The sequence below is a fragment of the Somniosus microcephalus genome, chromosome 12 (assembly GCF_052327205.1).
Source record: "Somniosus microcephalus isolate GS21.2 chromosome 12, FLI_Smic_1.0, whole genome shotgun sequence".
NCBI lineage: Eukaryota > Metazoa > Chordata > Chondrichthyes > Squaliformes > Somniosidae > Somniosus > Somniosus microcephalus.
Window position 1 is genome coordinate 144,400,647 of NC_140998.1, and position 12,769 is coordinate 144,413,415.

Consider the following 12,769-nt stretch of genomic DNA (forward strand, 5'->3'; position numbering starts at 1 on the left):
TCTCGGAACTGTTTTATTGCATCTAGGTTCTTCGTGCTTTTTTTTTAACCGTGCTGCTAAGAGCCTGCAGGTGTCAGTCATGGTTCAGTGGTAGCTCTCGCCTGAGTTACAAGGTTGTGGGTTTAAGACAGCCTCCAGAGACTTGAACACAAGCCGGGCTGACACTCCCAGTGCAGTACTGAGGGAGCGCTATACTGTGAGTGGTTCTGTCTTTTGGATGAGACGTTAAACCGAGGCCAGTCTACCCTCAGGTGGACATAAAAGATCCTATGGCACTAATTCAAAGAAGAGCAGGGGCGTTCTCCCTGGTGTCCTAGCCAATGTTTATCCCTCAACATCACAAAGAACAGATTATCTGGTCATTATCTCATTGCTGTTTGTGGGATCTTGCTGTGTGCAAATTGGCTGTGCGTTTCCTACATTACAACAGTGACTGTACTTCATTGGCTAACGTGCTTTGGGACGACTGAGGTAATGTAATAAATGCAAGTATTTTCTTACCCATTGAGCTATCGGAATATGATGGAGCAGAAAATCAGGTGGTTTCTACAATGGACAGGTGATCCGCTACTCTCTAGTTTTACATGCTGGTGACACTTGAAAATTTGCTCCCATCTCCTTTGACAGGTTCTACTATATGAATTCAGAGCGGAGATGGTCAAACATTAAGAAAATATGTAATTGAGAAGCATTTCCACCATTTTAGTGAAACCATTTTAATTTAATGAGGACTGCATGCTTAAGCAGTCAATCTCAGGACATTACAGATCAGTACATCTGGGATTGTAAAATAAGCAGTGAAGGTACAATAAGAGTAGGTTATTCTGTGTACACATGTCACTATATACATTGTGAATAAGCTGACTCCACTGCCACCTTGTGCGCTTAAGGACATAGTGCAGTTTGAGAACAGGACAGCATCACATCTCAAAAGCCTCCTAACAGTTATTGTGCTCACTACCACCCCTCAACTTTCTTTCCCCATTGAAGGCACTGACTTTTGTTGGCAGCTGTCTCCACCTCCTCACCCAAATGGCCAATCTTAATGTTTGGGAGAATCACAGAGGGCATCACACCCAAGCCCCATCCAACCCCACATAGGCTCACTTTACAGCAGAGTTAACTGGATTGTGAGCAGGGAAAGGAATGTCAACTGATTCCCCCCTTTTGTAGTGCAGAGGTACTGAACCTAATATCAGCTGTAATTAGTGTTAGCCGTGTCTCAGTGGCAGCACTCTCCCAGCGTCAGCGGCTGTGGGTTTATGCCTCAATCCAGGCTGAAACTTCCAGTGCAGTACGGAGGGAGTGCTACACTGCCAGAGGTGCTGTGTTTCAGCTGAGATGTTAAACTGCTCTCTCAGGAGGACATAAAAGATTTCATTACACTATTTCAAAGAAGAGCAGGGGAGTTCTTCCCGGTGTCTTAGCCAATATTTATCCCGCAACCAACATCACTAAAAATACAGATGATCTGGTCATTATCACATTTGCTGTTCATGGGACCTTACTGTGTGCAAATTGGCTGCCGCATTTCCTACGTTACAACAGTTACTACACTTCAAAAAGTACCTGAGAGGACATACCAAAGTGCTTCATGGCCAGTGGTCACGGGAGACGCAATATCAATGCAAGTTCGTTCGTTCTTTCATACTGATGCTTCTTCACTAGTTCTTTGTCCAACTCCCTGACGCAAGGCACCAATTAGTTATTGGATTGTACTTGTGGACAACCCCCTGTGCTCATTGAAGGATGGCCAAAGTCACAAGATCACAAGTTAATTAACCAAATCAGTTCATCTTAATGCATTCATCCCGAAATAAAATACTAAAGTCCCAGCATCACAACACCCAACTGTTTCTAAAATGATTCCAGAGGTTTTTGTTTTTCCTCCACTGCTCAGATATCCAATTATTGATCACTCGTGTGAAGAACTTTCCGCAGTAGATCTCATGGAACTAGCAATAATGTCGTCGATCTACTGAAGTGGGGAACGGTGGTCAACAACTTGCATTTATATAGCGCCTTTAACATGGTAAGACGTCCTAAGACACTTCACGGGAGCGATTATCAAACAAAATTGGACACAGCCACATAAGGAGATATTAGGACAGGTGACCAAAAGCTTGGTCAAAGAGGTAGGTTTTAAGGAACTTATAGGAGCAAGAGGTGGAGATGTTTAGGGAGGGAATTTGAGAGCTTAGGCCCGAGGCAGCTGAAGGCGCAGTCACCACTAGTGGAGTGAAGAAAATCAGGGATGCGCAAGGGGCCAGATTTGAAGGAATGCAGAGATTTTGGAGGGTTGTAGGGCTGGTGGAAGTTACAGGGCTAGGGAGGCGCGCGGCCTTTGAAAACAAGGATGAGAATTTTAAAATTGTGGCGTTGCCAGACCGGGAGCCACTTTAGGTCAGTGAGCACGGGGGTAATGGGTGAATGAGACTTGGTGCGAGTTAAGATACAAGAAGAAGAGTTTTGGATGAGCTCAAGTTTAGGGATAGTGCAAGGTGGGAGGCCGGCCCGGAGAGCACTGGAATAGTCGAGGCTTGTGCTTAATCCTGAATCCTCTAGTATCACACAAGAAGATTTCAATCTTCCACATTTGGTCTATACTGCCACTCACCTAAACATTAGCGCTAGCTATTCAGGTTGTGCATGTCACCATCAAAATCCCTAGTCAGGCAGTCACTAGTTTGTCTAATAGTCTCATGGTCACTAAATGTCTGTACAGTGCTTTATAAATACTACAGTATAGACCATAAACCCGTGTTCTGTTGGAAAACAATACAAGTAGCAGTCACATGACTTTTGTTTATGCATATTACCCTTTCACCTGTACCCCATTGTGTTCATCACTGTTATCACAGACATTTATGAAAAAAACCTGCACGTTCTGTATTGTAAAGGATGCAAAATGCTTGAGAATGAGCAATAATGCAGTAATTCAAAATTACTGTTCTATTCATGTTTCTAAACCATAAAAGCCTCATCTCCACGACTTGGCTGAATTATTGACTTGCAACTCATTCCCAGTTGTCTGTTATCCAACTCTGATTATATGTATTCCTGGAGCTTTCATCACATGATGACCTCCCACCTCTTAACCACCCTGCCCCCACGATTGGTCACCAGATGCATCCATCCTCGTGGACGCCAATTGGAAAGCAAATAGACTCTTCATTACCCGATTGGATGGTTCTGGACTGTCAGTCAAACAGTCTTTTTTCCCCCCATTTCCAATATTTTTTATAACTAATAAACAAAAGCGTTCAAAGAATTTAAAAAAAAACACATGCCCTTATGATTTTTTTCTCATGTTTGCTTGCAGCAGTTTCCTGGATGTTAGTTTTTAATTCCTGGAGACTCCAGGGCAATCCTGGAGGGTTGGCGACCCTAATCCTATACATTGCATTTGTAAAACGCACTGCAGGTATCTAGTGCCAGGAACCCCGTGCTACAATTGCCCTTCTATTTCTGTTCAATCTCAGCAACCCACGGCAGGCTCCCAATCCAGGGCAGGCCCAAGAGATTCAAACTGCCCACTGCTTATAGTTGCCGTTAACGAGATTTGCCCGTCTATAAGGAGTGTGCAATAACACTGCTGGTACAAGAAGGAAAGTCAATCTAGGCCACAGTATGTTTTCCACCCCCAACTAAGAAGGTTTTTATTTTAACCAATTTGTCTCCCTTTTCCTCTCCTGCGAGCATTGACTTCTGCTAGGCATCAGTTGCTCTCCTATATCTCACTCACATTTCCATTCCTCGTGAGTGAGCCCACAGTGTTGGCAGGATAATTGAACATGCGGGGCATCACAGCCGCAACAATCTTGTCCTCACCCAATGTCCACATGCTCTCACTTTCCAAGTCGTTGTCACTGGCATCAGGAGTGGCAGCCTTGCCTGATTTTTGCCCTCCCCCCAGCCCTGCAGCCTCAAGGATGATTGTAGCATCTATACTGCCACCCAACTGAGATTGGCTAACTCAGCAGATTGGAACCAGAACCGTCTGGTCTGAGTTGCTCAGTTGCCCAATATCTGTACCAAGTAAGCATTCGGGGATGCTGAAGGAGTCGGTTTTTGCTTCAGCGATGAACATCTTGCTTCCATAATAGTGTCAGCCGTGGCTTAGTTGGTAGCCTCTGAGTCAGAAGGTCATGGGTTCAAGTCCCACTCCAGAGACTCGAGCACAAAATCTATCTGACATTCCAGTGCAGTACTGAGGGAGTACTGCACTGTCGGAGGTGCCGTCTTTCGGACGAGATGTTAAACCGAGGCCCGATCTACCCTCCCACAGCACTATTTTGAAGAAGAGCACAGGCGTTCTCCCCGGTGTCCTGGCCAATATTTATTCCTCAACCAACATCACTACAAACAGATGATTTGGTCATTATCACATTGCTGTTTGTGGCAGCTTGCCCTGCACAAATTGGCTGCCGTGTTTACCTGTATTACAACAGTGACTACACTTCAAATTATACTGGCAGTGAAGCGTTTTGGGACGTCCTGAGGACTTACTTTCTTATAATGCTATCATTTTCTGAGCTGAATTGTTGCAACAGACATGTGACAAGAAAAGACTCAACCCCATCCAATTAATGGCACAAATTCACACTGTTCACCCACCCCCTGTACTACACTTTCTTCGGAGAGGCAGGAAACCCAAACCCTTGAAACACCAAATCATGACCTCTCGGGCGGAGGAGGGGAGATGGAAGGGTTCAACTTCCCAACCACTTGAGGTACTGGATTCCCCTCCACAAAGACTTCAAAGACAAATAATTAATCTACAAAACCATCCCCTACCCCCAACAAATGTAACAGAATGCAAACAATTAATCTGCAGTCATAGTTTTTTGCTTATTTACAAGTGACAGTTCAAAGTGGTCATTAAAAAGTTACCTACAGATTATATGATATCTATAGAAACACACAATTAATTTCAGCAGCTATTGTGACCATTATGGAGAGGGCCAGGAATGTGAGGATGATTTAATTTTTGTCAGAAATTAAGTGGGTGTGGCAAGGCCGCCAGTGAACTCCAGGCCTCAACACAAAATGGCTCAGTTTCAGCAGCCTTTTTGAGAGGTCGCTGTGCAGGAGTATCGAGCGACAACCAAATATCTGAATCTCTAGCAGAGATTCTATGGCACAATGAGTGACGGGTGGAGACCAACACCAAGTATTGGCAGCGAGACCGAAGCTGGTAGTCCTATACAGTCTACATATGGTGTAAAACCAACCTCTGATGTTCACCTGAAAGTCTCACCTTGGTCCCACCAAGTCATGGTCACATCAGATTTTCAACCTGATTGAAAAACCTTGGTGCCTCCAAACCTTTGTAGGTGTCAGTGGTAACACTCTTGCCTGAGGCAGAAGGTCATGGGTTCAAGTCCCACTCCAGGGCCTTGAGCACATAATCCAGGCCGACACTCCAGTGCAGTACTGAGGGAGTGCTGCGCTATCGGGAGCTGCTGTCTTTCAGATGAGATGTTTAACCGAGGCCCTGTCTGCCCTCTCAGATGGATGTAAAAGATCCAATGGCTCTATGTCGAAGAAGAGCTGAGGGCTTCTTCCCGGTGTTCTGGCCAATATTTATCCCTCAACCAACATCACTCACTTAAAACAGATTACCTGGTCATTATCACATTGCTGTTTGTGTGACCTTGCTGTGCACAAATTGGCTGCCACGTTTCCTACATTACAAAAGTGACTACACTTCAAAAAAAGTACTTCATTGGCTGTGAAGTGCTTTGGGATGTCCTAAGATCATGAAAGGTGCGATTTAAATGCAAGTCTTTTCTTTTTTTCCATCTTTGTCAAGTTACCAGGACCACCATTTTTAAATTAACAATGGCAAATGCCTAACAAATTCTTTTCTCCATGTGCCCCCACCCCCCAACCCCTTTCTCCCCTCACCCATAAGGCTACAACAGGAACATGGGAAAGAGATGCTTGAAGACCTTGCCCAAGTTTATGCCTTAATGTAGTGAGTGCTGGCTGTTCGGCAATAGAGCCCAACCTTGTCTTCAGCTGATAAACTATATTCACTTTACAATCTGGGTCGCTGGATTAGTGACCAGGGGCAGGAACCCCAGGCTAATTTGTACCCTCCAAAGCTTGGGCACACTGAAACCAATTGTAACATCCATACTTGCTGCCTCAACTGAGATCGGCTAAACCAATACAGACTAAGGCATTGAACCTGGACATTTTGTACCACACACATCAACCCATGGAGCTACTCAAGCAGCCTATAATCAATGAGTTCCTGAGGGACTGAAAACTACAAAGCAACAACAACTTGCATTTATATAGCACCTTTAACGTAGTAAAACACCCCAAAGCGCTTCACAGGAGCGATTATCAAACAGAATTTGACACAGGGCCACATAGGAGATATTAGGACAGCTTGGTCAAAGAGCTAGGCTTTAAACAGCATCTTAAAAGGAGGAGAAGAGGTAGAGAGACAGGTTTAGGGAGGAAATTCCAGAGCTGAGGGCCTAGATGGCTAGAGGCACGGCCGCCAATGGTGGAGCAATGAAAATGGGAGCTGCGTAAGAGGCCAGAACTGGGGGAGCGCCGAGTTCTCCTGGACTGGGTTGTAGGGCTGGAGGAGGTTACAGAGATAGGGAGAGGCAAGGCCGTGGAGGGATTTGAAAACATAATTCACATAAACAAGGAGAAGAAGCTGTTAAGTATAGTCGAAGGGTCCAACATCAATGGAGGCACCACTGACTTGGTAAATTTGAATAGATGGCTACCGAGTGTAGACCTGTTCATTGTCAGGACACAGTGACCATAGCAATTTAAAGAGAGCATTTAACTTATAAATTAACATGAGGGTGCACAAAATGAAAATCTGTTCAATTATAAATTTATTGAGGAATGATAAATAAACTGGCTAAGCATCACGTCATCATTTACTAGTTTCAGTTGCTAGACATTTCAGTAAAAGTCTGGTTAATATTCTAGGCCTCTTGTCCAAAAAATACCACATCTCGAACAATATTTTACACCCATTTGACCAGGTACAGTGGTTTGATATGTAATAGCCGTCTGAGAACAAACCCAGCTTAAGCTTTAGTTGGCCGAACTCAGGCTTTGAAACTTGTCTCTCAGATTCTTCACCAGGCCTTGTTGGCCCAGGTCTGTCCTCCTGCTGAGTTGGCTCGTCTCCTTCCTTGGCTCCGACTGCTGCTTGGTTGAGGAGACCTCCTTCTCGGCTCCTTTGGAACTGCGGAGCTTGGCCGTTGAGTTGGAAGTTCCTGGCCTCCTGCTCTTGCCCTCGCCATCTTGTCTTGACTTGTACTCCTCCGACTCTTGGTAGGCCCTGCACCTTTCCATGACCGCCCGAATGGAAATCTTCTCGCGAGACGTTGGCGACCTGATTTGGACATAGCCCTCACCGCCACTGCCGCTGTCCTTGGCGGTCTGCTCGTTCCTATGACTGCTCAAACCATCCCCATCAAATGGCAACTTCTCCATGATTATGACTTTCTGATCGTCTTGCAGGGTGAACTCTGAAGAAACGTAGTGAGTGGTTTCAGCATCTTTAGTAAAGTGGCAGTGCTTGCAGTCCAAACTGGAACTTTGTTCCGTGCACCTACAATCCGAGGAAGTAGTCCTCGAGCACGTTGCGTGGTTTTTGAAAGAACTCTCAGGAGTCACCTGCGGAAGATACTGGATAGACGAGTCGGACTGCAACTGTTTCCTGACCCCAGTGCCATAAGCCGCCCTTGCCCCCTTAGACAACTGCATGTTTGCACTGGAAGGACAGCAGCCAGGTTTAGACTTATCTTCTTGTTCCGGAGAACTGGAATGGGACAGTCTGCCTTCCATCATCCCATTCGGCATGGACATGCTCTTGGCGAATCGGCCCAGTTTTGAGTGGCCAACCTCAGTCGGCCTCAAGAGGTTTGCTCCAGCTGCCCTCAGCGTAGAATCCTTTGCGACCTGGCCACGCACGGAGGCATACTTGGAGCGGAGCTCCCGAACGTCGGGCCATAGAAAGGTTTCCACTTCAGTAGGGCTCAGGGGGCTCCTGGAATGGGACGTCACCGGAGACGCTAACTTTGGGCTGATGACAGAACGTCTAGGGGAAGGGATCCTGATGAAAGATGGAAGGAGCACTTGCAAATCCTTGTTTGGAGATACAGAGTCAGGTTCCTCCGTCAATGGCACCAACGGCACCTGTTCTTGAATAATGACATGCTCATAGAGAGGCAAAGACATTGTCATCTTTGGCTTATCTGCTGGAGGTCAAAGAGAAACAAATAATTAAAAAGGAACAATTCTTGGTTACTAACAACTGCAACACTGGCATTTAAAAAAAATATTTTAAACCTTCTAGGTGTTCAAGGCCTTTTAGAGAGTGCAGAGGAGATTTACCAGAATGGTACCAGGGATGAGGGACTTCAGTTACGTGTAGAGACTAGAGAAGCTGGGATTGTTCTCAATTTTCCCCTAATTTATTTTGGGTGCATGGCCCCTTTAAGGGTAGGTTTCGCGCATGCACGAACTTGAACATTGGAAAAGCCGGTCCTGGGCTACATGAGACTGGTAGAGAGCTGCGCGGCCGCACGGCTTATAGGGAACATTGATTGTTCTCCTTAGAACAGAGAAGGTTAAGGGGAGATTTAATAGAGGTGTTCAGAATTATGAGGAGTTTTGATTGACTAAATAAGGAGAAACTGTTTCTACTGGCAGGAGCGTTGATAACCAGAGGACAGATTTAAATTAACTGGGAAAAGAAGCAAAGGGGAGATGAGAAGAATTTTTTTTATGCAATGAGTTATGATGATCTGGAATGCACGGTCTGAAAGGCTGGTGGGAGCAGATTCACTAGTAACTTTCAAAAGGGAATTGGATATATACTTGAAAAAGAAAAACTTGCAGAGCTATGGGAAATGAGCAGGGCAGTGGGACTAACTGGATAGCTCTTTCAAAGAGCCGGCACAGGCATGATGGACCGAATGGCCTCCTTCTGTGCTGTATGATTCTATGCTTGCTGTCATTGTCCTTCAGGCTCGAGACCTGAAATAGTCTAGGTCCATCTTCTCTACAAACAATGCCACCAATTTCACCAGCAATCAGCCAGTGAGAGAGGCCCAATTCAAACAGGCTGGACTAGTCAAAGCCATTGATCTCTTACCAAGGTGAGACACCATCAAAGCTCAATCAAGCAAGACCCTGATGTGATCAGCCATTGTACTAGCACTTACAATGTTCTGGTTTCAGGTAAAATCACACCCAACTTCATTTTTCTCCCATGGCCATTTCTACACAGCTACTCCAATTGAGAAGAAGGCATTGAGATTCAGTTAGAATATTGTCAGCAATGCCAGCGAATGAGGAGCTAACTGAAGGATACCCCATTGATTTTCTATAACCACCATCAACAAGCTAGTTTTGTTACTCCAATAGGTTTAAGAACTGGGTCTATTTACTTTAGAGTAGCGTAGACTTAAAGGCGACCTGACAGAGGTCTATAAAATAATGAAAGGGCTGGATTTTTAAAAATTTGTTCATGGGATGTGGGCGTCGCTGGCAAGGCCAGCATTTATTGCCCATCCCTAATTGCCCTCGAGAAGGTAGTGATGAGCCGCCTTCTTGAACCACTGCAGTCCATGTGGTGAAGGTACTCCCACAGTGCTGTTAGGGAGGGAGTTCCAGGATTTTGACCCATTGGCGATATACTTCCAAGTCAGGATGATGTGTGACTTGGAGGGGAACTTGCAGGTGGCGGTGTTCCCATGCGCCTGCTGCCCTTATCCTTCTAGGTGGTAGAGGTCGCGGGCTTGGGAGGTGCTGAAGAAGCCTTGGCGAGTTGCTGCAGTGCATCTTGTAGGTGGTACACACTGCAGCCATGGTACACCGGTGGTGGAGGGAGTGAATGTTTAAGGTAGTGGATGGGGTGCCAATCAAGCAGGCTGTTTTGTCTTGGACGGTGTTGAGCTTCTTGAGTGTTGTTGGAGCTGCACTCAGCCAGGCAAGTGGAGAGTATTCCATCACACTCCTGACTTGTGCCTTGTAGATGGTGGAAAGGCTTTGGGGAGTCAGGAGGTGAGACACTTGCCACAGAATATCCAGCCTCTGACCTGCTCTTGTTGCCACAGTATTTATGTGGCTGGTCCAGTTAAGTTTCTGGTCAATGGTAACCCCCAGGATATTGATGGTGGGGGATTCGGTGATGGTAATGCCATTGAATGTCAAGGGGCGGTGGTTAGACGCTCGCTTGTTGGAGACAGTCATTGCCTGGCACTGGTGTGGCGCGAATGTTACCTGCCACTTATCAGCCCAAGCCTGAATGTTGTCCAGCTCTTGCTGCATGCGGGCATGGACTGCTTCATTATCTGAGGAGTTGCAAATGGCACTGAACACTGTGCAATCATCAGCGAACATCCCCATTTCTGACCTTATGTTGGAGGGAAGGTCATTGATGAAGCAGCTTAGGACACTGCCCTGAGGAACTCCTGCAACGATGTCCTGGGGCTGTGATAATTGACCTCCAACCACCACAACCATCTTCCTTTGTGCTAGGTATGACTCCAGCAGTGGAGAGTTTTCCCCCCGATTCCCATTGACTTCAGTTTTACTAGGGCTCCTTGATGCCACACTCGGTCAAATGCTGCCTTGATGTCAAGGGCAGTCACTCTCACCTCACCTCTGGAATTCAGCTCTTTTGTCCATGTTTGGACCAAGGCTGTAATGAGGTCTGGAGCCGAGTGGTCCTGGTGGAACCCATTGATAGATTATTTCAGTTTGACAGATTGGTCCAGATCAGGGGTCATACATTTAAACTACTCGAGTAGGAATAGACTGGATGTTGGGCAGTTCTTCTTTTCCCCAGAGAGTAGCCAACCTCAAATGTGTTGGCAGCTTGTGTGGTGTTGACTCTTTACATGGCTTCAAGAGGGAGTTGGATCATTCTTGGCTGGGACAGAGATGGCATCTTATAAAAGGTAAGTTATTTAACAATCAACAATGGTCGCAAGGTGGTCTCGGGGGAACTGGTTTTCATTGCCTGAGGGGCTAGGAGAGGAATGTTCCCCCTCAGCCCTGCATTTCTTTTTGCCTCTCCCAGGAGGAGAGTCTGGTCATGATGCTCCGGGGCAGGCTTGATGGACCGGCTGGTCTTTTCCTGTCTGTCATTTTTGTATATTTGTAAATGAGGACGGTGTTATTCTACTACAAATGGCTCATCCTTGGCAGCTTGGTAGGGTAGGGCATGTACTTGAATGGGGTGGGATTAAGCTGAATGTCCATACAACAGCCAGCATAGTCATCCCTAACTTGATGCCAAAATTGTGACCTTTGTCCGTCAAGGCAAGCATCTTATTGCTATACTTGGGACACAAAGTTTGTACCTTTAGTCACTATTGGAACAATGCTTTTGATACATCAAAACCCAACAGCAATTCAGTGAAGCAGACCACTGCACCTTATTTACTGAGTTCAGGGCTCTTGTCTTCCTGATGCCTCTCAATTATTTCATGGAATGATGCCATTTCTCCCCCTCTCCCCAATCATGAGTTACTCTATTCAGATACAATGGTTCTGAATTCCCATTGATGGATCAACAACAACAATTTGCATTTATATAGCGCCTTTAACATAGTAAAATGTTTCAAGGCTCTTCACAGTAGCTTTATCAAACAAAATGTTGACACTGAACCACATAAGGCGATATTAAGACAGGTGAGGTGAGGTGAGGTAGGTTTTAAGGAGCGTCTTAAAGGAGGAGCAAGAGGCGGAGAGGTTTAGGGAGGGAATTCCAGAGCTTAGGGCCTAGGCAACTGAAAGCACGGCTGCAAGAGGCCAGAATTGGGAGAAACACAGAGATCTCGGAGGGTTGTAGGCAATGTTCCCCTAAGGTACACAGACACGTACCAATCGCGAGGGCTGCTGGAAGAGATACCGCGCAGCTGCTGGAAGAGATACCGCGCAGCAAATTTAAAGGGACCGTGCATGAAAAAAAAATTAGAGGGAACATTGGTTGTAGGGCTGAAGGTGGTTACACAGCTTCAGCAGGTTACTGAGTCACTCCATATTCAACTGGTGGACATTAGCTCCCAAATTGTAAACATTACGTTGTGTAACACTTGCTGTAAAAGAAAACGCATTGCAGCAAGTGTATTTGTCTAGTCTTGACTATTCCAATGCTTCCCCTAGCCAGCCTCCCACCTCGCACCCTCGGTAAACTTGAACTTATCTGAAACTCTGCTGTCTGTGTCCTAACTCGCAACAAGTCCCGTTCACCCATCACCCTTGTGCTTGCTGGCCTACATTGACTCCCGGTTCAGCAACGCATCGATTTTAAAATTCTCATCCTTGTGTTCAAATCCCTCCATGGCCGCAACCCTCCCTATCTCTAACCTCCTCCAGCCCTACATCCCTCCGATTTATATCACTCCACCATTAGCGGCCGTGCCTTCAGCTACCGAGACCCTAAGCTCTGGAATTTCCTCCCTAAACATATCCACTTCTTTACCACAATAGCAAAATACTGCATATGCTGGAAATCTGAAATAACAACAGAAAATGCTGGAAACACTCAGCAGGCCAGGCAGCATCCGTGGAGAGAGAAACAGAGTTAACATTTCAGGTCTGTGACCCTTCGTCAGAACTGGAAAAAGTTAGAAATGTAACAGATATTAAGCAGGTGCAGAGGCAGGGAAAGGGTGGGGGGCTGGGGAGGGGAAGTGGGGAGGAAAGAACAAAAGGGACGGTCTGAGCTAGGATGGAAGGCAGGAGAGATTAACTGTTGCAAATGGGG

At 46.1% G+C, this 12,769-nt stretch overlaps 1 protein-coding gene across 1 annotated transcript in view; it reads right to left on the minus strand.

The window, feature by feature from the left end:
- Nucleotides 1-6,852: 6,852 nt before the first annotated feature.
- The window catches only part of LOC147109577 (pleckstrin homology domain-containing family G member 3-like), a 60,955-nt gene continuing 55,038 nt past the window's right edge, over nt 6,853-12,769 (minus strand). The window contains exon 15 of the mRNA XM_086002324.1: nt 6,853-8,246. Coding sequence (XP_085858450.1) covers nt 7,075-8,246 — 1,172 coding nt within the window. The 3' untranslated portion in view covers nt 6,853-7,074. The remainder of the gene's footprint in view (nt 8,247-12,769) is intronic.